At 50.8% G+C, this 27,642-nt stretch overlaps 1 protein-coding gene and 1 long non-coding RNA gene across 5 annotated transcripts; one reads left to right on the top strand and one right to left on the bottom strand.

Moving 5' to 3' along the window:
- Positions 1–5,029: 5,029 nt before the first annotated feature.
- Igfbp4 (insulin like growth factor binding protein 4) lies at positions 5,030–16,262 on the bottom strand. The gene is made up of 4 exons (XM_038325062.2): positions 15,649–16,262; positions 9,495–9,640; positions 8,359–8,493; positions 5,030–6,291 (listed from the first exon to the last, which is right to left on the bottom strand). The coding sequence occupies exons 1-4, from the start codon at positions 15,995–15,997 to the stop codon at positions 6,157–6,159; spliced, it is 765 nt and encodes a 254-aa protein (XP_038180990.1). The 5' UTR covers positions 15,998–16,262; the 3' UTR covers positions 5,030–6,156.
- On the top strand, positions 15,195–18,182 carry LOC119811292. 4 transcript variants are annotated; one of them, XR_005284966.2, is made up of 4 exons: positions 15,196–15,633; positions 16,947–17,025; positions 17,103–17,653; positions 17,791–18,182. It is a non-coding gene; the product is annotated as an uncharacterized LOC119811292 (long non-coding RNA). The 4 variants fall into 4 exon arrangements; XR_005284968.2 differs by having other exon boundaries at positions 17,106–17,653; XR_005284967.2 differs by having other exon boundaries at positions 15,213–15,633; positions 17,449–17,653.
- Positions 18,183–27,642: the final 9,460 nt, after the last annotated feature.

Raw genomic sequence — 27,642 nt, forward strand, 5'->3', positions numbered from 1 at the left:
AGTGCTGGGATTTAATGTGTGCACCACCACACCTGGCCAGAAGCTATTTCTAAAGCAAAATTTGGAATGTTTGACTTCGAAGAATAAATCTATAGTTCTGTCTTGGTTAGAGTTACTATTATTGTGTGAAACACCAGGACCAAAGCAACTTAGCTGGGAAAGGGTTTCTCCAGCTTAGGTTTCCACATAACAGTTCATCATTAAAGGAAGTCAGAGCAGGAACCTGGAGGCAGGAGCTGATGCAGAAGCCATGGAGGAATATTGCTTACTGGCTTGCTCAACCTGTTTTCTTATAGAACCCAGGACCTCAGCCCAGAAACGGCCCTACCCATAACAGACTGGGTCCTCTCCCATCAACCACTAATTTAAAAAAAAAAATGGCCTACAGGCAAACTGAGCATTGGTGACTGCACGCCTTTAATCCCAGCACTTGGGATGCAGAAGCAAGTGGATATTAGTGAGTTCGAGGCCAGCCTGGTCTACAAGAGCTAGTTCCAGGACAGGCTCAAAGCTACAAAGAAACCCTGTCTCGAAAAAACAAAAAAAAAAATAAAATAAATTTAAAAAAATGCCCTACGGGCCTGCCTGCAGCCAGATCTTATAGAGGTGTTTTCTTAGTGGAGGCAGGCTTCCCTCCACTCTGATGTCTCTAGCTTGAAACCAACAGGTCCAAGAGCCAACAATCAAAACTCTGAAGTCCCTTCCAAACTTAGGGAACACTGCTGGTTATTGTAAGCAGACTCTGGACAAGCATACCTTACACACACGTCACACACGCATTAACAAAATGCTCGTTTGTCAGAGGAAACAGGTGAAAAAGCAGCTGACGTGGAAAGAGGAAAAAAATGTCCCTGAAGCAAAACGGCTCGGGATGGAAGCTCCCTTCTTTCTTCTCCACCCAGGGTCAGCCCACTTCCAGTGGTAGATACCCCAAAACTGTGTCTCTGATGTCCCTTTGTGGTTGCCAAACTTGGGGGCCACAACTTATGCTCTGACTGCCTGTCCTCAATAAGCCAGGAAGAGGGGACAAAGAGGTACAGAGAGCGCCCCCAAGTCTGTCTTCCAGGGGCCTTAAGTGAGATTACAGTTTTGGCAGAGAGCAAAGCTAGGCACCTGAAAGAAGTCCTGGCCGAGATGTGGTTCTACCCACCAGCGAGCCACCCTCGGCTGGGCTTCTGTCTCATTCTGTAAGGTGTTCTGACAAGGCAATGTGTGAAGTCTCTTCTGCCAAGAACCCCCTCTGAATCGCACCTTTTCCCTCTCCGCATATTCTGGAAGAATCTCCCATTTCTCTGGGGTCCATCATATCCAATAGTCCAACTGAGAGCCACAAGTGTCTCTTTAGAATGCCTTCATTTCTGCCTGCTACAAAAGACCTCAGCTGACCTGCCTTTCACTGAGAGAGTAACCTAGTCTGCCTGACCCCAGAGGCTGACTCCAAAGCGATCCCCAGAAAGTCACCCAAGGTCAATTCTGGTCTCTAACTCTCACTGCACAGCCGCAGCTTCTATCCAGGTCCAAGATCCAATGATATCAGTCTGGGGAGAAAACACAAAACAAAAAACCAGCATCCGTGGTCATGGCTGGATGCCAAGGGCCTAATACTGGCTCTGGATTCCTGTCCTATCTGGGCCTCAGCTTCCCCATCCATATAGCACAGGCTGTCTATAACTGGGTTAAATACAGTGATTTCCCAACCTCCTGTCCCTGTCATCCCAAGTGTATCTAGAGCCTTCCCCCTTGGCCTGGGTGGTCCTTAGGAAGAGGGTTCTGGCCCCAGTTTCAGAATTTAGAGTTGGCAAGGGGACCAAGAGAATGAGGGGACCGAGCCAGCCATGGAAGCCACTAATCTCCATTCTTCTCCCCCCCCCCCCAACTCCACCCCAAGGGACTACACAGCCGCCTCCGCTGAAAGCAATTTGTCATGCCCTGAATTAAGTGATTCCAACAAGGGTTTAATTTCAGTTTAATGGCTCTGTTTTTATGTGTAATTAAATACCATTGCATGGTGAAAATATGTTGTTTGCACTTTAGAGACTGTGTAAGGGGCCTGGGAAGCCAGTCCCTGGGAGTTGAAACTCCCAGGCTCCTGTCAGTCGGCCTGGGATTGTCTAGGTGGGGGTGGGGAGATGACCTGAGGACCCCAGGAAAGAAGGCACAGTGGGGGGATGGTGGTCCTCCTGGCGCCTGCCACTCAGAAGAGTATGTTTCTAATTATCTGCATATCCCCCACTTCTACCCTCTGACCTCAACCCTCCCCAGCCCCTGGGGCCTCAGACACAGAGTGGGCAGGATCGAATTAGACCCTTGGTTTACTGAGGTGCTGTCTGGCCCCCCATTAGCGATGTGCCCAGAGGCTGGTTTCTTTGTCTCCCCTCCACTTGTGGTCCTCCCAAACTGCCCCTTCCCTCCCAACTCTCTGTGAGGACTCAGTCTCTCAGCTGCTGCTGGCCTCCCAACTCCTTCAACCCACTCCATCCCTACACAGTGGGAATTTCTTTAGCTAGGAATGTTTGGGGGTCATTTTGCCAAGCAACCATGTGCCTTCCAGGAAGGGGAACTCTGGAGGTGCATACCTCAAGACATTCCTGGAGCAGCTTGGTGGCAGCGGGCCAAAGGGCTGGGATGATAGACTTTTCTTGGAAGGAGCTAGGGAATGGCAGAGGCTAAGGCTCAGGACCCTTCCAGATGATGACAGGACGGAGGGCTGACCTGCCCTCAGCAGATCAGGGTTTGATCTTCATTAAGAGATGGGAAATAGAAACTGAATGCCAGGGCATGGGAGAGCTAAGGGACCCCCACCCAGACCCTTGTGCCAAGCCAAGAGAAGGAAAAAACATTTTTTTTTCATATTTCTCTGTGTGTGTGTGTGTGTGTGTAAGAGAAAGACAGAATGAGTTTGTAATGTGTGAGCGTGTAAGCATGCGAGTGTCATTGCACAGATGTTGTCGCTTATGGAGGTCAGAAGACTTGCAGGAGTTGATCCTCTCCTTCTACCACGTGAGTCCCAGGAACCGAACTCAGGTATTCAGGCTTGGAGGCAAGTGCCTTTGCCCATGGAGTCACCTTGCTAGTCGGAGGAGAGCCACAGACAGGACCTCAGTTCACAAGATGGAGTGACCCAACAAGGACACAAAAGTTTGATCCCTGCCTCCTCTCTCCTAAGCTGCTAGCTCTGGGACTAGAGGGACCATTCAAGGACATGCAGAGGCTAGGGCAGGAGGGCGCCTCGGAATCTGGCAGTGGTGTGCAAACATAGTGTTGCTTTTATTTGCTTTGACACTTGGGACCTGGCCCCAAGACCATGGGACGAGTTATCCAGGAAAGGAGGGGTGTTTGTGTGAAATGTGGAACCACTCCAAAGCACACAGCCTCTGTCATCTGGTGCTAGACACCCCCCCCCCAAGCTCCACAGGGAAACATACTCTGTGGATGTCACACTGTCTCTCCTGTCACTCAGGAGAGCCTCCATTGGACAGATTCATAGAGCCCAGATACCAGTTATACAGGTGTGTGTCTCGGCTACATTCATCACACAGATAATATGTTATATGTACCTGCAAAAGCCCATACTCACCCAGTTCGGGAATCACTAAACCACACTCAAACATGTATGCATGCACACATACGGTACACACACAGACACGGGCCACTGTGTTACTAAGTTACTAAGCTAGGCTCTGCCTTCTTTCGGAGGTTTCTGAGAGAAAAGTGATCTCTTAGAGCCCATCTCGAAGGGTGCAAGGTCAGAGTTCAGCGAGAGGGGCTAAGGAAGCTGTGCCTTGAGGAAATGCTTGCCTGTGCTTGGCTAAGGGACCCAAAACTTAATCTCCAGGCTACACCACCCCACTACCTCAACATGCCTTAGCCTGGACCCCACAAGGAGGAGGCCAGGGACTGGGGGAACATTCTCAACAGGATTATATTCTTTATCTCCTGCTGCTGGCAGCGGATGGGTGCCTCAGGGCAACCAGACAGCTGCAGGCTGTCCTGCGGAGGTCAAGTTCAGAGGTCAGGTTAGAGATCTAGGGAGACCTAGGGAGACTACAGTCTCAGAAGAAAGCCCAGATAATAAAGAATTTAGGAGCCAGGCATGGTGGTGCATGCCTTTAATCCCAGCTCTTAAGAGACAGAGGCAGGTAGATCTCTATGAATTTGAGGTCAGCTGATCTACTAAGAGAGTTCCAGGCCAGTCAGGGCTACACAGAAAAACCCTGTATATGCATGGGGGGGGGGGGGAGTTGGGAGCCAATGATGTTTGAAGCCTAGAAGTCTCTAGATCAGGAAGGGAACCAGAGGGCAAGGACACAGAGAGGACACCATCCCCCAGAAGGCAAGAAACTCAACAGTCTCCAGGGTGCTTTTTACCTCCAGGGAAGAAACAGTCATCAGAAATCAGCGGATGGATACACACACACACACACACACACACACACACACACACCTGTGGAAGCAGAAGCTATGGGAAGACGGCTATGAATCCATGTGGGAGCAGAAGCTATGGGAAGACGGCTATGAATCCATGTGGGAGCGTGTTCTGAAGCAAAGGCTGAGGCAGAGAGTCTAAAGTCATGGGTTCCCACTCTCCCAGTCTTTGAGAACTGAACGTTGGAGCATGTCTATCCCCAGTCAAGAAAAAAGGCACCAAGGCTGTGGAATGTGCTGAGATTTACCACCACCATCCTGTCCCTCAAGTGCAGAGTGCCCTCTCCACCCACCATCAGTTAGCTGTGAACCCACCCTGTGCGAACTCTAGGAAACGCCCCAGCTCCACTGGGATGTGGCCCCATAAGGCTTCCTGGGCCACTCCTCCAAAGCCACAGGATCCTACCTCCATTGAGAGTACCTTGGGAGACCCCTGGCGAGAAGGCTTTTGATTTGCAGCAGGACAAGGTCTGGTGACCACGCAGGGCCCACTTCCCTCCACCCCGGATTCATCCCTGTCTTTAACGGTTTAAAAAAAAAAAAAAATAAGCCAAACACAATTATCTGGACGTTTTTTGGTTTTGTTCTGTTTTGTTTTTTTAAAAAAAAAAAAAGAAAAAAATGAATGAAAAGACATCACGGCCAACAAGCAGGTCTCTAAGTCTATCCAGGTGAGCCAGAAAATGCCCAGGAGGAGAGAGAGGTGGGACAGGAGGTGTTAGGGAAGGGTGATATAGGGAGGGAGGTGGGGCCATAGGCAGCGGGCAGCTGGAAAGACAGGGTCTCCTGGTGACTTTGTGACCAGTAACCACAATTAGGGCTCAGGCCAGGACCTCGGCAGCTCCTCATCCCCAAGCATCCTCTCCATCCAATCCAGTCCTCCACACACACAATCCAATCCTACATCCTTTCTTCGCTCTTAACTGCTCAAAGAGACGACCCCTCCACCCCCTGTCCTCAGGCCTTCATCTCCCACAGCAGAGCTTCATCTGCAAGGCAATTAATCAGAGGACCCAACACCCAGACCAGACCCAAAGATGGGCCCTGTCCCTCAATTGCTTCCCTCTGGAGAATCTGAGGAAGGAAAACAGGGAACAGCAATGAAGTTTAGCTTGAGCGTGGGGGGAGGGTCTCATGAGCCTTAAGCCCCCTTCCACTCCACACCTTCCCACACTGACTAGCTTGAGGAGAGGGAGAGTGGTCAATGTTCATGACTTTCTTTCTCTCTGACTCCAAGAATGAGGTTTCTTTTCTCCTTAGGCTTCCGGTCACCTTAAAGGAACACCTAGCATGCCACAATCAGAGGAAATCAGAATGAGGCCTCCCAGGGCTGAACACTAAAGCTGGCATGTAGTATGTTGTCAATACATGTTTTTGGATGGCTGAATGAATGAATGAATGAATGAATTCAAGATTGATCTGAAAAACACACTGGGGCTTCCTGTTGCTACACTCAGACCTCTTGGGCTATCTAAGCCCATAGTGGGTACTCTAGGCTCAGGCTTACCCCATGGGCCACACTTGTGCCCCATAAACACACACACAAACGCACACACACATGCACGCGCACACACACACACACACACACACACCCACCAAGGGAAACTTTGGGCAGGGCAGGAGGCAAAGAGCCAGGACTCAGACCAAAACTCCACGCCAGGTCAACTCTACAGCCCCCAGAGCACAGGGGCCTAGTAGGGGGGCACTGAGTCCCCCACCTGCTGGCAGGCCTCACTCTTGGAAGCTGTCAGCCAGCTGGTGGCAGTCCAGTTCCCCCTTGGGTTCCAAGCCCCCTGGAAGCTTCACCCCTGTCTTCCGGTCCACACACCAGCACTTGCCACGCTGTCCATCCAGGGCGGGGTGGCACTGCCAAGAAAGGGCATGAAAAGGAGAAGTCAGTTCCCAGGAAGACCCCACCACTTCCAGCCCGGCCCCCCAGATCAAAAGGACAGCTGAAGGCAGGGGCTCTTTTTGAGTACCAGTCCCTAGAGCTCACTGCAGGAGTGAGACTTGTCCAAGGAAACATTCTAGAGAGCTTCTTTCTGGTCAGGGACCTAAGAAAGTCCTTAGACTTGAAGACTTAGAAGGATTGTAAAGGCTGGATTCTTTGAAGATGTTTCAGGTGGGTTGTGACTGGGCTGGGACTTGAAACGTGGAATTAAAGCTGGGAGCAGGATCCAAGTTGGGGTAAAGGTAGCATCTGGACCACAGCTGAAGCTGGGTTAGGGATTATGGTTAAAACGCTAAAATGTGAGCCAGGTAAAGTGGGCAGCCTAAGTCAGAAGCAGTTAGGCTAGCACAATGCCTGTGACCCCAGTCCTTAGGAAGCAGAGGCAGGAGGACTGTTGCAAGAAACTTAAATCAGAATAAAGACAGAAGTCAAGGTCAGAAGAACAGAGGTCAGGCTAAACTTCAGGTCAGAATTAGCCCAGGGGTGGGGGTGGGAAATATGCCCAGAAGCTTATTTCAAAGCCAGACTCAAAGCTGGAATGCAGATTGGCTCAAGTCTCAGAACTGGTGTGGGGATAAAGAACCAAGCGTCACAGCTTTTTTGCCGCAACAGAAATTAGAGGTAAAAATACAAGCAGCATTATATAACACGAAAAACAAATCCCGGTATAATCCCGGTACGTTGGACTTCTGTTAATACTTACATCAGTGCACCCCACTACTGTTCGATACGAGTAATGAAATCAGCTGTGATGAGGGCCCAGTATAAGGTAATTCTGCAGTTGGGTGGTGGCGGCTAATGATTGTAACCCCAGTACTCAGGAGGCAGAGACAGGCAGAGCTCTGTGAGTTCAAGGCCAGCCTGGTCTACAACATGAGTTCCAGGACAGCCAGGACTGTTATACAGTCCTGGGGAAGGGACAGGGGACGGGGGACGACACAACACGAGACTCATAATTCTGCACTTTCTCCTTGTTTTTCAACAAAACCCAAAACTGTTCTTAGAAATGGCCAGGTGTTTTTGGTTTGGTTTGTTTAATGGGGGGGGGGGGGAGCAGTGCTGTTAAGAACTGAGACATGGAATTTGTGTTGGGATGAAGGCTGAAGATAGGCCAAGCACGGGTTCTGAGGCGCCATCTCTGGCCCATCACACCCTTATCTTCCTGCGTTGGGAAGGACCCAGGATAGGAGTGTCATCCTCCTAGTGAGGCCTCTGCTGGTTGAGTAGCAGCCCACACTGGGGTTGTTTCCCTAGTAGGGGGGCGTGACCTATGTCCCTACACTCATACAACCCAGAGAAGCAGGCCAAAGCTTCCCAGACCACACTGAGCACAAGGCACTCCAGTACCCTGCCAAGATATACCACCCTCCTGATGGGCCAGAATGAGATGGAGCGGGCTGCTCCTGCTATATACACACACACCAGCACGCGGGGCGTTCTGAAGGAGTAAGTGAATGTGAGGCCGCTACCCGCTGCCTTCTCTCCTGATCCCTCTTTCGTCAGCTTCCACCACCACCCCACGACTGTCTCGGGTCACTAGACCCGGCTCTACACCCGAGAATCTGAGCTCAGCTGTGGAAGTGTGGGCTCTTTCCTCCATGACTTCTCATAACTTGGGGTCTGTCCCTAAGCCCAGATGAAGCTGCAGACATTCAGACACAAGGAGCACTACTTCGAAGAAGGAGGTGGGCACAGATGGGGAATTCTCAAGAGCTCCAAACAGCTCTGGAAGGAAGGCAAGTTTCGCCATGAACTCACACGGTGGTGTGGGCTCCCCAGGGCCCCTCTACTCCTTTCTGAGTCTGTCTCTCATCTTCAAAAAAATAAGATGGACAGAACATGCTAAAAGTCTTAGGCTCGAGTAGGGTTGAGGGAGACCCAAACGTCTGGGTTGGATTTGGGGAGCTTCTCTTTCTATCCTGCGGAGAGCCAGGAATTCCCCGGGATGAGGCCAGCACCTCGCAGCAGGAGAGGAGACCCACCTGTTTGGGGTGGAAGTTGCCATTGCGGTCACAGTTGGGAATGGGGATGATGAAGAGGTCTTCATGGGTCCGGCTCTGCGAGGCAGCCAGTCGCTCCAGGGCCCGGTGCAGCTCGCTCTGGCAGGAGCCCTGGGGCTGGAGAGTGAACAACAAAACTGCTCAGTAGAGAAAGACGGGGAGACCAAGCTGGGGCTCCAGACTTGTCTACAGAGCTGGTTCCAGGACAGGTCCAAAGCTACAGAGAAACCCTGTCTCGGGAAAAAAAAAAGGGTTGGGAGAGAAACAAGAGGCCCTGTGCAAAGAGTCAAGGCCTGGGTACTGGGCAGGGACACAAGAAGTGAAAGCAGAAGCTTCAATTCAACTAACAAGGATGGACACTAAAGCATGCCTCAAAAAGCAGGCAGAGGTGGCACGTATCTGCAGCCCCAGCACTCTGGAAGCAGAGGCAGGAGGACTATATTGCAAGTTCAAGGCTAGCCTGGTATAAATAGGAAGTTCTAGGCCAGCCTGGGATACAAAGTGAGACCCCCATCTCACAAGAAATAATCAGGAAAAAGGGGGCAGAGGTTAAAGAGGGAGTGGTAAGGAAAGAGGCCTTGGGGATTTATAGGCCTAAGCAAAAGGAATAAACAAAGTAACATCTAGGTTTGAGCCCACTGGAACAATTAGCCAGACCCTAGAGTAGGATCCCAAATCCTCTTGCTGTGGCTAGCTTATTAAACCCTTTTGTTTCTAAGATTTGGGCAGAGAATCCAAGAAAAGGACCAAGAGTTAGGTGGTAGTGGCACATGCCTTTAATTCCAGTGCTTGGGAGGCAGAGGCAGGCTCTAGGTTCAAGGCCAGGTCTACATAGTGAGTATGAGGATAACCAGAGCAACACAGAGAAATCCTGTCTTCGAAAAATCAAAAAAAGAAGAAAAAAAAGAAACACTAGGGAGCCTAGATCCTGCTTTTATCAATCAACTCAGCTATGCCATATTTATGTGCAGAGCGGAAGAGGAATCACGAAGAGAAAAATGAGGCTTCTCCCTGGGCTCTTGTATACACAGAAGGCGCTGGGGTTTGCTGGGTGGACATAGCCCAGATCTAGTAATGGGATTTCTGTAAGCAAACATCTGTGGGTCCGAGGTGCTCACCACAGGACGGGGTTCCTCCCGGGGTGTTCCCACGACTTTCATCTTGCTCCGGTCTCGCATTTTGGCCATATGCTTCTGCAGGCACCTATGATCATGGGCACTGCAGGGGTTGAAGCTGTTGTTGGGATGGTCGCTCTCATCCTTGTCTGTAGGCCATGGGGGGAAAGGCAGAGGTCAGCATCAGAAAAGAACAAAGGTTTACACTCCCCCAACCTCCCACCTGCTTCCTCCTGCATCAGGAGTCTCCATAGCATCACAGAGCCTCTGTTCGGAAGAAATAGGAGCAGCCTCCAGCTCCACCCCACTCCTCTTTGGAAGAATATTCCTCTTGGAGTCCTTGACTTGTTCCTCACCCCACCCAGTTCAGGATTCAGATAAGTCACCAGCTGCAGTAGCCCAGATGGCAGGGGGATCCCTTGGGCCCGGCAGGGAGGTCTGAGGCAGGCAGTGGGAGGGAGGGAACTACTGGATCTTCTACCCGCTCTGTTCAGCTCCTCCCACCAGCCCCCTCTCCATCTGCTCACTCTTCCGGTCTCCTTCCCTGCTCTTTCAGCATCTGGCTGAGCCTCCCAGGGATCCCTAGGGCCAAAATCATATTTTCCATGAGCGAGGAGTCTGGCCCCAAAGGTTCTCCCACTGTCTGGATCTGTTAGTGTGTGTGTCTGCATGAGGGGGGAAGGAGAGGAGAGGAGGGGAGGAGAGGGGAGGGGAGGGGAGGGGAGGGCAGAGACTCTGGCCCTGGAGCAAAGAAAACAGTCACACACATTCTCCAGCCTCGACCCCTAAGTCTCACATCTTTAAACGTGGGGCACCATTCAATGTCCATGTGAATCACCCAGAAACAGGAAAAGGACTATCTGGAGATTCGAATCATGAAGTTGGACCCTGTCTCCATGGCCCCTCCTAAAGGTTCTATGTGAGCTGCTCCATCCAGCAGGTCCCTCATTGTGACCATGCTGCTCCCTCCTGACAGCCAGGGCCAGAATGCAAGGCTGAGCAGGGGAAGGAGGTTGGAAAAACTTCTCAGCACATCAGAGCCACCTCTGAAATGCTTAGACTTGGCAGCTCAATGCAGGCCCAAGAGCAGAGCCCCTGCCAGCATTCCAGATGTTGGCAGGCCGACAGGAGGTTACATCTGGTTTGCCTCAGGACTTTTTTTTTCCTGAGTAGTTAGCAGGTTCCTCCATACATGGCAACAGTCCCAGAGCTGCCTCTGGGTCAAATGGTATTTTTCTGCCTAGCCAAAACCGGGAAGTTGGTTTTTGTTTTATTCTTCTGGTTTGCGAGACAAGGGAAGGGAAGCATGCCGACGAAGGGACACCAGGCAAGGAGGGATCTATACCATTTATATATACACTGTTAAGATTCCATACCAGAATAAAACTGACTCACCAGGGATTGGAGATTTTTATGTGCTAGTGTAGAATTAAAGGACAGAAATAGGTAAAGCAGATAGATACATCCTCCTGCAGATGTGACAGAAAGATAGTCCTAAGGGGGCCCCTGGCCCTACATCAAGCTTGGGAGAGTCAGCCGAAGAGGAGGGAGGGCAGTCCTGAGGGTCACATGACATAACCAGTCTGTTTATTCTCTCTGATTGGCTGTCTTTTCACATGCCTTTGCACAGACTCTCTGGTTCTTTTTGGTAAACATGAGATGGTTTTTAGGATCAGAGTTCAGGGATTAAAGAAGAATTTGAGGCAGGGATGGCGGGTGGGAGGGAGAGGCAAGGATTCTACCCCCAAACTACAATCCCAGCCCCTACTATCTCTTTTTCTTTTGTTATGAGACGGGGTCTCATATAGCCCAGAGAGGCCTCACTCAAACTTGCTGTGTAGCCAAAGCTGGCCTTGAATTCCCCCTTTCCTACCTTCCCTGCCCAAATATTGGGTTATCGGCAGGCGCTGCTATAATCTGGCTCCCAGCCCTGATACCATTTTTCAGTTTTTAGGAGCTTTTAAAGAAAGGAGTTGCCTCAGCAGCTTGAGAGCGAGATATGATGAGCTTTGATATGATGGGCCTTCAAGAGTCCAGAAAAAGATGGCCCGAGACTTGACAACACTTCCGCTTCCCAGTGTGGCGCTTCTGTGAGTAGAAGCCAATAATGAGTCCTTGGGGGCTGATCCATGGGCATCTGAGATGTTCACCATTAATGAGAGCAATTGAATAGCTCGTTGAAGCCTAGAACTACATGTGGCATAGAGTGAGCCTAGAAGCATAGCTCATGCTGATGTCAGAATTAAATGGTCCCATGTCATAGAGGGACTTAACTGGTCATAGCTGAGCATGGCTGTCTCCATGGCCTAGCCCAGTGACCCAGCCCAGTGACCCCTGGTTCAAATCTACACTTAGAGTAAAACCCACCATTTTAGGAGAGTAGCTTCTAATCTTGGGGCATAACACAGTTTAAGTCCACATCCACCCCCCACACAGAACCACAAACGTTTATGAACAACCACATGTCCAGGCACGTGCTCTTCCAGGTGTACACACCTCCACCCACTCAAGTCCTCTGACCCTACTCTGGCCAAAAACACAGACCAGGCCAGGACACACTAACACCCCAGTCTCTCTGGCCACGGTTTGTTGACTCTCCATTTAATCTGTAACTTTTCTTTGTTCATCCATGCGTACCTGGAGAGTCCACCTTTAGGTATGGAGCTTGAGCAGGCCAGAGGATGGGGGGTAGTGCTGAGCCTCTCAAAAACATTAACTTGCTAGCACTGTTAGCTTCTAATGCCTTCTATCAGACTCCCAATACTCCTGAGCAGGAGCTGGAGGCAGACCCCTCCTGTTTTGGGGGCTCCAAGAAGCTTGTCTAGAAAGTGGAGCTGCCAAAGCGGAGCAGGTCTCTTCCTCTAGCTCCTGTATGGAGCATGTGGAGCTGGGCAGACTGCCAGCCAGCCATGGCACAAGTCTTGCTCCTCGCTCCACAGCAGAGCGGGGCAAGGGGCAAGCCTCCAGGGAGAAGCTGGGTACGGCTCTGGCCCCGGTAGAGGCAAAAATTCCCCGCTGCCTAACTTGACCTCCATGATTTCTCCTCAGGACCAGCCCCTGACCCCTCCAAGTCAGGCAGGCTAAGAACTGAGTGGGTCCTGCCACCCAGACTGAGAATGTTTCAGCCATGCTCTGGAGGACCCACCTGCCCACCAAAAATGCTTTTCTCTTCCTTCATCCCCTAGACCTTAGCTGAAGAATCGAAGACCGCCCCAGGTTTCTATGAGATTTTGATCAAGGGGTGCCTTTCACTGTTGCTTCCTGTAGCTGGCCTCTAAGGAGACAAGAGACCCTGCAAAAACAACCAACCCTTCTCCACCCCCCCCCCCGTGACTCTCCCTCACCCTAGGCTCTGCAAGTCTCTTAGCGTCTTCAATCACACCCTCACGGCCACTCTGAATTGACCTTACACTCTGTGTCAGACACCTCAAAACGACGAGTCATTTGACCAAGAGGGAAACTGAGGTAGAAAAGAGGAAGGGAGACTCGTCTTTGGCCGCTTTAAGCATCAATAATTTGGGCTTCGTCGGTATTAAGGAAAAACACTAGGCAGCCATGTTCTCCCTCCCCTCTCCTCTAAAGCACAGGATATTTGGGAAGGCCCAGTTTCCATGACATGACTAGATTCCCAGTACCAAAGTGGGACAATATTTGCTGTGTTGACTAAAAATTAACCCAGCCTGCCTGTTCCCTAACCCTGTCCCGGAGGGACCTAGTGCCTGGTTTGGGAACTCCCTGTCCCAAGCTTGACCTCCCCATTGAACATTCTCTTGAATTTCAAGAGTCAAGGGTCAATATCATGATATGAAATTGTAGACTTATGACGCATGCACCCGACCCCATCTCTGGTAGCCTTGGTAGTGCTGATCCCCAACCTTTTAGAAAGGAGAGCAGGGCAGGCTGGAAACAGAAGGGACAACCTGCCACTATAAAAAATAAAAAGGAGAGCTTGGGCCAAAGGACCCACGAGCAAAGAGCAGAAAAAATAGACTAACACCCTTCACCAAGGTATTTCAGGACATGGATCCCAAACCTGGAGACTGCAAAGGACAATGGTCTATTGACAAAGTAAGGTGTGAGGTAGGGACTGCGCCTTGCTCCGTCTTTCACAAGAGACCCTGCATGGCCTTTGGTTCTATGGGTACTCCTCCCACGATGCAAAGGTGTCAGGCCATGACAAGGAAGTACTAGGAAGCATTGGCCATAGCTTGCCAATTGAGTGTCTAATGTTAGCCAGGTGGTGGTGGTGCACACCTTTAACCCCGGCAGTGAGGAGGTAGAGGCAGGCAGATCTCTGTGAGTTTGAGGCCAGCCTGGTCAGCAGAGAGAGTTCAAGGACAGCCAGGGTCCTTCTGGTTTCTGATCTTCCCTCTTCAGATAGCTGCATCCATGTGTGGGCAGAAGACAAGGTCAGGAAGTGGGAGGAGAATTAGCGACTTGAGACCCAAATTCCAAAACAGACCTAAAGGCACCCCATTTCCAGACTCCTCTAGAAGTGGACTTGCCTCACATCTACAGATCAGAAACTGTACCAGGCGTTCCTAACCCCCGAGGAGATCCAGTTTTCCTCCACAATGTAGGGATGCTTCTATTCAACCAGAAGAGAAGGCTCTTGTAGATCTCTTCTGGCTCGTGCTCAGGTTGGGAAGAGAGGAGACTACCAGCCACCCTCACCCGCTGCTAGATCCCCACTAAGCTGGTAGACAGCAAAGACTCAAGTGGGCACCCTAAACATGCAGCCCTGTCTCCTGCTCTCTCTCGCTGCCCCCAAGATCAAGGCAGGACCCTCCCCCCTCCGGCAATGCTGGGTGCCAGTCTGGCACCTCTCCCAGACTATTTCTGCTGACCTGACTCTCCTTGCTCAGGGGCAGGAAGGGCAGAGAAGCACCCCTGGGGTCCACCTCCTTCCTGTTTTCCCTGCATCCTGCTTTCCTCAGACTAATAAGTTGCTGAGGGTTGAGGAAGTGGATCCCAGAGCAGGAAGCTTGGGGCCGAAGTCCCAGCATCCGGACTGCAACAAAGGAAGAGTGAGCAGCAGGAAAAGAGAGAAGCACAGTCTGCAGCTCAGCGGCTCAGCGGCAGCAAGGCTGTCCGAGAAGGGACAATCACCAGAGTGGGGGGGGGGGGGGGATACAGACAGGCAGAACAGTCACCAAGAGAGACATCAAAAGAGCACCTGAGTCTGAGATAAAAGAGAGAGGCCAGCAGAAAAACAAACTAAAGCAGAGCGAGAGAAGGAAACCTATAGAACTCAGGAGTGCGAGAGGAAAGAGAACGCGGGATTGTTTGGTGAAACTAGAAGTTGGGTGACCCAGCAGGAAATAATAAAAGAGCAAGAGAAGGATTCTTAGAAGAAACTGAGAAATAGAAACAGGGAAAAGTAAATACAAGATCAGCGCAAGGAAGATTCTGAAAACCCGTCTACTTGTCCATCTGTCCCTCCTCTCCTCTCAGCCCATACAATCCCAAGATTTCTGCAGCTCTGGGCTGCCAGCCAGTACTTCCCTCTAGTCCCCTCAGATGGCACCTGCCGGGAGGAAGGAACAAGAAACCTGGATGTGCCAGCCTGGCAGAAAGGGCCCTGCCTTCCACTGCTTCTGGGGCCTTCGGGGAAGCACAAATCTCATTCTTTACTATCGGACCCTCGGATTTGTATGACCCACTTCACTATAGGGTGACAATTGAAAAGTCCAGGCCCTGGTTCCTCACACCTTTGGGTGTCACCGGAAAATGGGTGTGGAGCAGGCCCTGGATCAGGAACAGAAAGGGACGCCCCCCAACACGCTACACACACACACACACACACACACACACACACACACACACACCATCCTTATCGCAGTTTTCTGGCAAATGTAACTGAACCAGGTCATTTAACTTACCATAATCGCCTCAGGAGCCAGGCTTACCATTGAGACCGAGGCCCCGCTTCCCAAAGAAGAGAGGTTTGAGCTGAAGGGATGGTACCAGGTTCCCCTTGACCAGTGGCAATTGGCACTGGGATTCGGTGCCAGTTTTCAGGCTCTGCCACGTACCTCCCTTCTCCTCAACTCACTGGGAGCTTTTACGGGCCTCCCAGGCCAACCCGAATGGGAGCCAAGTGGCAAGGAAGAGGGCTCTTGGGAAAGGTGACAAAGGAATGGTAGGTATGCCTTACCAGAGGACTGCAGGCTTTCCTGGATGGCCTCGATCTCCGACAGCTCCGTGCACACGCCCTGCCCGTGCATCAGTGTGCGCAGGGGCTTCTCCACTCCCCGGGGCGGGTAGCAGCGCATGCCTGAGCCACAGCGTGGGGTGTACACCCCGCAGGGCATCCCCAAGCCCAGGGCACAAGTGGCGCAACAACCGCAGCCAGGCTCCCGCACCAGCTCCTCGCAACCCACAGGGGGGCGGCAGCGCGCCAGTTTCTCCTCGGAACAGGGGGGGCAGTGGATGGCTTCGTCGCCCAGGCTCGGCAGAGGCCCTGCGGCCAGCAGCAGGGCGGCCACGAGGCCGAAGGGCAGCATGGTGAGGACGAAGATTGGGCACAGAAGGGGAGCGCGGACTCGCGAGCGGGCTGCAAGGGACCCGGAGGCAGCGCCCAGGGCGCTAAGTGGACCAGACCCAGAGGGCGTGGGGACGGACACGGGGCGGCCCCGGCAGGCAAGGACGGAGCTAGGGAAGTTAGCAAGCACGCTAGAGCGGAGCGAGCCTGGCCACCCAGGCGCTGCGCTGCATCCTCGGCCCGGCCCAGCAGGCGGCGGGGGCAGGGGGCTGAGCGGCTGCCCGGGACCGGCTCCCGGGACTTTATACCGGCCCCCTGGCCACACCCCCAGCGCCGTCCCTGAGGTGGGAGAGCAGAGGCGGGTGAGGGGGAACTGGAGCGGGAGAAGAGGCCGTTAGGGGGAGGGGGCGCTGGCCTGAGTCACAGCCACCGCTATAATATCTGAAAGTCCTTTGCTCCGCAGGAAAAAAAAAAAAAAAAACAGCTCAGTTTGGAAGCGGTGGCCAGCGTGCAAAACGCCTCTGAGCCTCTGAACCAGAGCCCTCGGAGGGTTGGGGGAGGCAGGGAAAAGGGAGGCGAAGAGGGGGTGCTGCTTGGTTCCCTTCCTCGACCTCGAAGGATTCCTTTCCAGACACCTAAGCTACCCTTGAGAACCTGACCTCTTAGCCGACTCAAGGTCCTTACGTTCAGTCACCTTCCTTGGCCGGAGGCGGCCACCCTACCTCACTCCCTGGCACGTTCAGTCTCAAGCTCTGGAGACCACACTGTGTGAGGTGGGGCAAGCACTCTTATAAGGGGTTCAGGAGAGCTCCGGGCTTGAGGCGCCGACAGGCAGCTGTCTTTTCACTTGCACCCAGAACCTCTGCCGCTTGACCCCCCCCCCCGCGCCCCAGGTTCCATTTGAGTCTTGCTGCACCCTGTTTCCAGAACTCCAGGACAAAGAGCCAACCAAGCCTCTTCCTCTTTCTTAGATGTTTTCACCTCTACTGCCTCGTTTATACTCTGGAAGGAGACTGGCCTACAAGACTGACATTGGCCATATACCAAGACGTACGTTGAACAACCCCAGGGGGCACCGCTCTTTGTACTCATTGTGTAATTGTATGGTTATTGTGACCATTTCCCAGTAGGTGGCAGTCAAAGATTTCCAGAAAGGGAAGCCTCTTAATTTTCCCGACGCCACTTCGCCCCTGGGTGACATCCTATTGATAAGCATATCTATCCCCTACCCCTCGCAGCAATCCTTCTGGAAGTGGGAATAGATCTAGAGACCCACCTCCTACCTTCTTTCTCATTTCTCCCTACGCCTCTTCATCCTCCCCAACTTTTCTTTCTGTCTGTCCGGGCATCGTCGGAGGCCCGGTGGATTTGGGGGGTAGATGGGATGGGAGGGTCTTGCCTAAACATCTAAGGAGAAGCCAAAGTAAAGTATAGCTCCCTGCTATAGCTTCTTGCTCTTTGTCCCTGGGCAAGGGTCTTTCAGCCTCGGGATTAGGCCACCTCCCACTTTCGGCAAATGTAAAATATTGGCGCGGTTGGAGGAAGAAAGGCGCCAAGAGCTGGACCTGAAGGACAGACCAAAAAGTTGCGAACTGACGGCACCTACTGGCAACCCTTAGGACTGCAGGAGGGCTGGCGTGTTAGGGCCGGAGACAGGGACTCTCAGTCACATCTCAAGGTAAACAGAACAGGTTCTTCAAGCTCCTGGGAGGAAGCCAGCATTTTTCTAATTCAAAAACCAGTCCCTGCCCCCACTCTCTTCCTTAAATCCAGTCGGCCTCCTACTTAACGGATAAACTTGATGTTTATTTCTAGCTAAAAGGAAGGCTGATTATCACCTGCCTCTTCCACCTCTTGGAACCCCTGTGGGAATAAATGGACCGATAAGAACAGTTTCGAAGCCCAATGCCCTACTTGCCGTCCAGACAGCAAGCCCAAGATGGGTAGAAACCCTGGGATGAAGTACAGGTGCTGTGGAGGGCGGGCATTCTGTACAGGTTTCTAGATGACACAGATGTCTCCACTCTGTCTCAACCCGAGCGACTGCCCCCAACTCATCTTCTGGTGTCCTCCCCGTCGCTGCCTTAGACTCGTTCCCAGGAAGCCAGAGACCAAGCCCTGCTGTCCACATATGGCGTGTTCACGAAGCACCTATGGCTTTCAGGACTTTGTGCTTTGTCTTGAGAATAAAGAGATGACCAAAACCACTCTGCCTCAAGGAGAGTGAAGATGAGTGTGCAGTGGAAATAAGTTTTCTAAGACGTGCACAGGACTCAGAGGCACTAGCTATCAGTTCTATCTCTGGGGTATGAGAAGTGTTCACTGAAGAGGTGACCTGAGACCACGCCTTCTGTGCTCAAGACTAAAACTGGTATCGGCATGGTCGGGCTAGATTATCAGTTCCAGGATTGTCACTTGGTCCTCACTAGGGACCCTGAAACTCTTTGAGCTTTTGGGCTTGTCTAGTAAAGGGGACTCTGCAATAAGAGCCCCTTTTGGGGAAAGGCCTGGAATGAAATAGACACCATGAATTTTGTACTTCCTAGACCTCCCCTGCAAGGAACTCATTCCAGACACCAGGAGCTCTCCTGATGACAGGACTGTGCCCTTGTCGTCCCCCACCCCCCACCCCCTACGGAACTGGAGATTCTCAGGGTGGAATGTGGTCAGGGAGTAAGGAGAAGTGGAAGACTCAGAGCCAACCCCCCCCCCCCCCCCCCAGTGTAAACTGTAGCAGAGCCCATTAACGTTATACGATCCTGAATCTGCCACTTAACATCTTTTCAAAAAAGATTTATTGGCCTAAAAAGAAAGAAAGAAAGGAAAGAAGGGAAGAAAGAAACGAAGGAAGGAAGGAAGGAAGGAAGGAAGGAAGGAAGGAAGGAAGGAAGGAAGAGCGAGCCAGGCAGTGGTGGCACACACCTTTAATCCCACCACTTGGGAGGCAGAGGCAGGCAGATCTCTCAGTTCAAGGCCAACCTGGTCTACAGAGTGAGTTCCAGGACAGCCCGGGCTACACAAAGAAACCCTGTCTCTAAAAAAATCAAAAATATAAAAGAGTTATCGGTATTTATTTATTTTGAGGTGGGATCTTCTGTAGCCTTTGCTAGCCTGGAAGTCATTACATAGACCAGGCTAGCCTTAAATTCATAGAGCTCTACCTACCTCTGCCACTTGAGTGCTAGCATTGAAGGCATGTGCCCCCAAGCCCAGGTATTTTTTTATTTTTGATTATGTGTATGAGTGTATGTGTAATGGTAAAAATAAAATGGCACCATTCCCCAAGGGGCAGCAGCAAGCAGTGGGCCATGAGGGGCAGCGGGTCCCAGGCAGGGAGCTGTGCTGAGGGTGAGAGACCTCAGCGGGTCAACCAATGCCACCAGGAGCAGCAGAGGGTGAGAGACAAAGAAAGACAGGCACACCAAGCAGAGTGAGGTTGGGTATGTATTTAGAGAGTTATGGAAGGGAAGAGGAAAGGGGAGAGGGAGGGAGAGGGGGAAGAGAGAGGCAGAGAGAGAGAGAGAGACAGAGAGACAGAGACGGAGAGAGACGGAGAGACATGGAAAGAGACTGGGAGAGAGAGAAAGAGAGAGAAGGAGAGGGAGAGAGAGAGAGAGAGAGAGAGAGAGAGAGAGAGAGAGGGGGGGGGGGAGGAGGGAGGGGAAGAAAGATCCACTTAGATCCACTTGCCTCTGCAGATGGGGGGGGGGGATGGGGAGCAGGGCTTGTCTCTTAATGGGACACGACAGACCATTACAGTCTGTGTGGGGTGTGTGTGTGTGTGTGTGTGTATGTATGTGGGTGGGTACCTTCACAGGCAGAGGCCAGAGGTGTCAGATATCTTAGAGCTGGAGTTACTGGTGTCATAAGCCACCTGAGAACTGGTTGTGGGACCTAAACTGGAGTTCCCTGGAAGCTGAGCCATCTCTTTCCAGGTCCCCACTTAACATTTAAATGGGGTAATTTTCATCTCTGAAGAAATGAAGGGAGGGGGAGGGGTGAACAGAGGGGCAAAATACTTGGGCTCAGCCACAGAGAATGGTTAGAAGAAAACATGATTGTCCATCCTGATTCCTCCCAGCACCGAGGATAGGCCAGCCTGAGTTATACAGTAAGACTCTGACCATGACCATTCTCAAGAAAGGAGCCTGAAATCCATGAGCAGAGCTAAGGGCACAGACCCTCGTTGCGGGTTCTCCCACCTGGCTGCTGCCTCCTTGTGGACTGGACGCTTCATAATGAGCCTCGAGCCTCTGGGAAGCAAAATGCAATCCTATTTAAAACTCAATCCTGCTTTTCTGTTATTGCCAGAGCCTGCACACCCTTGTCAGTCCCTGCTTCCGGAGAGCGGAGAAGACAATCCACCTGGAGCACAGACAAGACTCCACCACCTTTCAGTCCTTCCCACCCCCTTCTCACTAGCTTGTTGATCAGAAGGTCTTATTAGCCGCCTTACTGGGACAATCCCAGACTTCTGCAGACCTTAGAGAAAACACTCCTCAGAGAACAGATGTGGGGGAGGGGGACCTCAACTCCAATAAAGACAGAGCTCTGGCTGGCTATGGTGGTGCACTGGTGCACGCCTTGAATTCCAGCACTTGGGAGACAGAGACAGGAGATTCTTTGTGAGTTTAAGGCCAGCCTGGTCTATAAAGTGAGTTCTAGGATGCCAGGGCAACATAGTGAGACCCTGTCTCAAAAAAAAAAAAAAAGTTCTGTTCTCTGTTCTCAGGGAACACCCAATCTGATAAACTTGCCCTAGGGGGGCGTCTTGTCTGATGGAGTGGGCAAGATATATAATTAGCCTTTAATTATCGCAGACAGTGTCACAAAAGCTTCACGGAGGAGGAAAAGTGAGGCACGAAGGGATTACGTAACTTACTTAAAGTCACACAGCAAGTAGAGGGACAAAGATGTGAACCTGAGCTGTCTGGCTCCCATCTGCACAATTAACTGCTCTCCTCCACCGCTGCCTCCATCAGCTGTCAGAAACATTCTACCGGAACATCAAAGGCAAATGGCTATGGCACAGGGTTCAAGCTGAGCATGCAGGTCAGGTAGCGGTGGCTTTGGTAGGAGACTATGCTCCAGGCCTCCTTAGATCTTTGCTTTCCAGCTGACTCCTGACTGCCCTGTACTTTACTGTGCCTACACTAACCCCTTCACATCCGCTGACATCTAAGTACGGATGGGGCATCCCCATAGCTACCTCACGTGTGGACCAAGCAATAGCATATTAGGATAGCTTTCCTCCTGCCCATTAGGACTCCATGTTCACCAAGAGTTAATCAGGAGAGCCAGGATCGTCAGAGAGACCCCACAATACAAAGAGAACTCTTGTCCAGCCATTCTCTAGAGCCTTGGCTCTTCCCTCAAGACAAGCAGAGGCTCCAGGCGGGGAAGGAAGTGGGAAGAGGGGAGTCCATATGATATGCACTTGGGTTGGCTAACATCCTGTTTCCTAGCCCCAGACCAGGCTGCTCTGTGACCACTTCCCTTGCCCCACTTAGTTTTATCCTTTGTACAGTGGGCTGGGAGAACTCACTGCACCGTCAAGCCCTGTCCGTCTCTGGCAATCTTGGAATATTAGAATTTTAAAGTGTGTGTGTGTGTTTTGTTTTTTTTTTTTTCTTTTTTCTTTTTGTGGTTTTTCGAGACAGGGTTTCTCTGCAGCTTTAGAGCCTGTCCTGGAACTAGCTCTTGTAGACCAGGCTGGCCTCGAACTCACAGAGATCCGCCTGCCTCTGCCTCCCAAGTGCTGGGATTAAAGGCGTGCACCACCACCGCCCGGCTGTTTGTTTTGTTTTTTGAGACAGGGTTTTTCCGTGGAGCCCTGGCTGTTCTGGAACTCACTCTATACAGGGCTGGCCTAGAACTCAAAGATCCACCTGCCTCTGCCCTTCTTGTTGCTGAAATTAAAGGTGTGTGCCATTACCACCACCTGGCAGAATTCTAGAGTTCTCCAAAACACGCTTCTGACGTGGTTCCAACCCTCAGAGTCTGCATTGTCTCCAGGCCAATAGGCACCAATAAAATCTCTTCCTCACTAGCTGAAGCCTGTATAGAAGACAAGCTAAGTGAGTGAACAGTGTTGGACTTCATGAGAACTCTGTTGCACAGAGAAATGATAAGGCTCACCCAAGGGCACACAGGTAGCACGACCTAACAATGTCTGTGCATAATATATCAACGTCCTGTGCACACTCCTGCCTCTGTGCCAGGCCTGTCACCACAGGCTCAGGTCTCAAGGCAGGGATGGAAGGGAGAGAGGGAAGTGCCACCCAGAGGATTCTACACGGAGACTCTAAGCAGACAGAGCCACAGGCTAGTGTAGAGAAAGCGCTTGTCTTGTCTTCCCTGATACCAGTCCTGTCAAGAGAAGGGCAGCCACTTGCCAGAAAGGTCAGAAGCCCAGAAATAAAGTGGAAAACCCGCTCTTTCTCCTCCATACACTAGAGGGCTTCCAGGGCCTGCCTCCTGACCTCCCAACTCTAGGGAACAAAGGGCTTCCTACCCACTAAAGAAACTCTACCAAGGGACCTCCGAGCCAAGAGAAAACCCCAAAGGGGCTCCAAGCTTAAAGATTCTATAAATCTTTTGACTCAGCAAACCCTAGAGAAGGGTTGAAATGCAGAAAGACCCCAACAACACCTGCCTATACACACCCATATATTCTTTTTTTTAAGGTTTTATTTATTTAATATGTATACAGTATTCTGCCTGCATATGTCCTTGCAGGCCAGAAGAGGGCACCAGATCTCATTATGGGTGCTTGTGAACCATGTGGTTGCTGGGAATTGAACTCAGGACCCCTGGAAGAGCAGTCAGTACTCTTACCCGCTGAGCCATCTCTCCAGACCCACAACCATATTTCCTTATCTCGCATCTGTGTCTTCTCTTTCCCACCAGTACTAGGAGTTTGCACATAGCCTTCTGCTTACTTGCAGACCTCTTCCATGGAGCCACCAAAGTGGTAAAGCTCTAAATACCGACAATACCAGGTTGTAGAGTAAAGGGGCTTTCATATTGTCAGTAAAAAGGCAAACATGTACAGCTACCTGGAAGCAACCCATAATTCCACACCCAGATGCCCACTCCCAATCAAATGTGTGTTGTAAAAAAGTGTTCAAGTGTGTTCACGAGACATTGCTTAAAATAGTCACTATTGGTGCCGGAGAAATGGCTCAGGGGTTAAGAACACTGGCTGCTCTTCCTGAGGTCCTGGTTTCAGTCTCTAGTCCCCATACAGTAGCTCAAAACTCTTAGCAACTCTAGTTCTAGGGGGTCCGACATCCTCTTTTGGCTTCCAGGGAACTAGGCACACACGTGGTACACAGACATACATGTAGGCACCGGGCAGTGGTGGCGCACACCTTTAATCCCAGCACTAGGGAGGCAGAGACAGGCGGATCTCTGTGAGTTTGAGGACAGCCTGGACGAGTAAGTTCCATGACAGGTTCCAAAGCTACAGAGAAACCCCGTCTGGAAAAAAGAAAAACAAAACAAACAAAAAACATACATGTAAGCAAAACACTCCAAAACTTTTGTGGGCGGGGTTCGAGGCAGGATTTCTCTGTAGGTACCCTGCTCACTAAGCCATCTCCTGAAACCCTAAAGTTCATTTCCAAAAAAGGAGATTAATGAGGCAGCAGCTCAACTGGTGAAGGTGTTTGCTACCAAGCATGAGGGCCTGAGTTCAATACCCAAAACCCACCTGGGGGAAGGGAGAGAACAGATGACTGAAAGTTGTCCTCTGACATCCAACACAGTACCCACACCCACACACATACACACACTAACATCCAACACAGTACCCACACCCACACACATACACACACTAACATCCAACACAGTACCCACACCCACACACATACACAGTAACATCCAACACAGTACCCACACCCACACACATATACACACACTAACATCCAACACAGTACCCACACCCACACACATACACAGTAACATCCAACACGGTACCCACACCCACACACACATACACACTAACATCCAACACAGTACCCACACCCACACACACACACTAACATCCAACACAGTACACACACACACACACACTAACATCCAACACAGTACCCACACCCACACACACATACACACTAACATCCAACACAGTACCCACACCCACACACACATACACACTAACATCCAACACAGTACCCCCCCATACACACACTAACATCCAACACAGTACCCACACCCACACACATACACACTAACATCCAACACACCACACACACACACATACACACACTAACATCCAACACAGTACCCACACCCACACACATACACACTAACATCCAACACAGTACCCACACCCACACACACACATACACACTAACATCCAACACAGTACTCACACCCACACCCACACACACAGTAACATCCAACACAGTACCCATACCCACACACACATACACACTAACATCCAACACACCACACACACACACTCATACACACACAAAACAAACAAATAAATAAAGTGTTTTGGAAAATTAAATCTTCAAGACAGTGTTTCTCTGTACAGCTACGGCTGTGCTGGAATTCTGTAGACCAGGGTGGCCTTGAACTCACAGAGATCCACCTGCTTTCTGCCTCCCAAGTAAGGGGATTAAAGGCGTGCGGCCACCACTGCTCAGCAGTAGTGCTAACTTTTAAGTCAGTCTGCCTGGGCTGTGTTCCTGTCAACAAAGTCTAGATGTTAGCCTGTTCCTCAGCGTCCTCATCTTTCATAGGAAGTGAATGTTACATGGAGTCGCTATGATGATTAAGTTTAAAAAAAAAAAGATTCTCTATAAAATGCTCAAAATGGTACCCAACACATAGTAAGTGTCCAGTGAGTATTATGAACCATGACTGGCCAAGTGAGTTGGAAGCCAAATTGCCTACAGTGATTCCTGGATTTGCTGGGAACCTGATGTAGGTGTGTCTTCTATCTATCCGATGATTTCATTGGATAATTAATAAAGAAACTGCCTGGCCCATCTGATAGACCGGCCCTTAGGTAGGTGGAGTAGACAGAACAGGAAGAAGGAAGTGAGGTAGATGGCTCAGTCAGATGCCACGCCTCTCTTAAGTTAGGCAGACCACCGTGCCTCTCCTCAGAGAGATGCCAGATGCGATGAAGCTCCAGCCCAAGATGGACGCACGCTAGAATCTACCTGGTAAGGCACCACTTTGTGGTGCTACACAGATTATTAGATATGGGTTAGTCAAGATGTGAGTAAGAGGCTGAAACTAAGGGCCAGGCAGTGTTTAAAAGAATACAATTTGTGTGTTGTTATTTTGGGGCATAAGCTAACCATGTGGGATTCAGGCATGACGAAAAGCCGGCCCGCAGCTCCACACTACAGGAACCAGCTCTGAGATTTGGCAAAGTGAACTCTCTCTTTCTCCTCAAATGCCCTCAGTTGTAACTGAGGGATAACGTCAGCCCCGCCTGAGAGAACTGGGAAAAACTACAGTCATGATGCTCACTTAACACTATGTCTGGCAGGGATGGTGTCAGTACATTAGCCTCTGTGGTCATTAGTTACCATGGTAACCCTATAAACCGTGATATAGAGTTCCACGCAGTTAAAAGATTGGCCTAAGGTCATATGCAACTAAATGTGATTTAAACCTATTTGTGAGACAACCTAACCTTCAACACATGCCTGCATATGTGCGCACACACATACACACACATAGACACACACACACACACACAGAGGTGCCACAGCCTTGGGTTTTCCTCAAACTCTTCCCATCACTGGGCAATGCTGTTAGCACTAAGTCCCTGTCCCTCTAGCTGCCGTGGCCAAGGTCTCTGTGTTTGAGGCTGATGTGTCTTTCCCATGACCCAGCTGTGGAGCCAACCTGATGGTTCCGGCTGTATTCTCGGTCAGGGTGCTGAAGATACAGCCCTGGAACTAAGCTCTAACTCTCAGGGGGAAGCCCCAGGACCTTCCCATCTTTTCATTCCAGGAATCTCTTCTGCTACGGTCTTGTCCTTGGCCAAGAAAGAATACTCTGAAAGATGACTGACTGGTGGGGACCGGAGAGTTAAGGGCAGAGGGGCAGGACTATGTGGCCCCAGAAACGAGACTCTAGTACCTCCTGAATCCCCTAATCACATAGCCCCCATCTTTACTGCTGAAGCCTGGCCTCACTCCTTCAGCCTGTCCTGTCTCGATATCCAGAGACTTGATATTTGGGGATAGCAACTCTCCAGATCAGTGCAGTTAGATTCTTATACCTAGTTATGATATGTAAGAGCATCGGAAAGCCGGGCCGTACACTAGACGGAACCCAGTAGACCAAGAATGGAGAAGATCTCTGTTCCCGGATTTGTACGCTGCAGCTGTGAGATTGAGAGCCCCAGCTTCCTTCTGTCAGAGCCGAGGGTTCCGAAAGCCCAGCTCTGTCTTTAGCAGCTGTGCCCTGTGAGCTTCCCTCTTCATTATGACTGACCTCAGCTTTGACATCTGTGATTCTCAGCCCTGATTCACTCTGTGAGGCTGCTGAGAAGGACCAGGTGGGAGCTGGAGATGCGACTCAGCATTAAGAACACTGCCTCTCTTGCAGAGGGCCCAGCTTTGATTCCCAGCTCCCATATGATGGCTCACAACTGCTTGTAACTCCAGTCCCAGAGAATCCAACATCCTCTTCTGGTCTCCTCAGGCACTGCACACACATGGTACGCATACACACATGCTGACAAATATTCATGAGCATAAAAATAAATACATTTTCACCAGGCAGTGGCGGCGTGTGCCTTTAATCCCAGCACTTTGGAGTTAGAGCCAGGTGGGTCTCTGTGAGTCTGAGGCCAGCCTGATCTACAAAGTGAGTTCCAGGACAGCCAGGACTAAACAGTGAGACCCTGTCTCAAAAAACTGAAAGAAAGAGGAGAGAGAGAGAAAGAGAAAGAGAGAGAGGGGAGAGAGAGAGAGAGAGAGAGAGAGAGAGAGAGAGAGAGAGATTTTTTCAAGTTTTTTAAAAATATTTATTTATTTATTATGTATACAATATTCTGTCTATGTAGATGCCTGCAGGCCGGAAGAAGGCACCAGACCTCATTACAGGTGGTTGTGAGCCACCATGTGGTTGCTGGGAATTGAACTCAGGACCTTTGGAAGAGCAGGCAATGCTCTTAACCGCTGAGCCATCTCTCCAGCCCTCAAGTTTTTAAGTAAAAAAGAAGGATTAAAAGAGGCATCTCTGTACACTAGTGCTCTAGATAGAAGAAAGTGGTTTATAAACTGTTAGCATCATTATAATGAGTGGATTTACTCAAAGATTGGATGCTGGTGTAGAGTAGAAGGAGAGAAGAAGGGAAGAGGGGATTAGCAAGGAAGAAGCTGAGGGGCAGAGGGTTTAAGCGGGCTGGGGAGATGGCTCAGTGGGTTCTTGCTCTGCTATCATGAGGACCTGGGTTCAGATCTCCAGCACCCAGTAAAAAGCTGGATGTGGCTGCTTATGCCTATAATCCCAGTACTGAAGGGCAGAGAGAGCTCACTGGCAAGTCACCATAACCAGAATGATAAGCTTCCCGTTCAGTAAGAGACTCCTGTCTTAAGTCAGAGAGCAACAAGGAAGACACCTTAAACCCTGCTCTGACTTCTGTGTGTGAATACACACAGGTACATGTATATCGACACACACTCA

Source organism: Arvicola amphibius, chromosome 4 (assembly GCF_903992535.2).
Source record: "Arvicola amphibius chromosome 4, mArvAmp1.2, whole genome shotgun sequence".
Lineage (NCBI taxonomy): Eukaryota > Metazoa > Chordata > Mammalia > Rodentia > Cricetidae > Arvicola > Arvicola amphibius.

Excerpts from the sequence above, each read along its gene's own strand:
- Igfbp4 (XM_038325062.2), bottom strand. The coding sequence starts at position 15,997 with ATGCTGCCCTTCGGCCTCGTGGCCGCCCTGCTGCTGGCCGCAGGGCCT. Across the intron at positions 8,494-9,494 it reads GGGAGGAACCCCGTCCTGTG|CCCCAGGGCTCCTGCCAGAG; the intron begins GTGAGCACCTCG and ends TTCACTCTCCAG. Across the intron at positions 6,292-8,358 it reads GCAACTTCCACCCCAAACAG|TGCCACCCCGCCCTGGATGG; the intron begins GTGGGTCTCCTC and ends CTTTCTTGGCAG.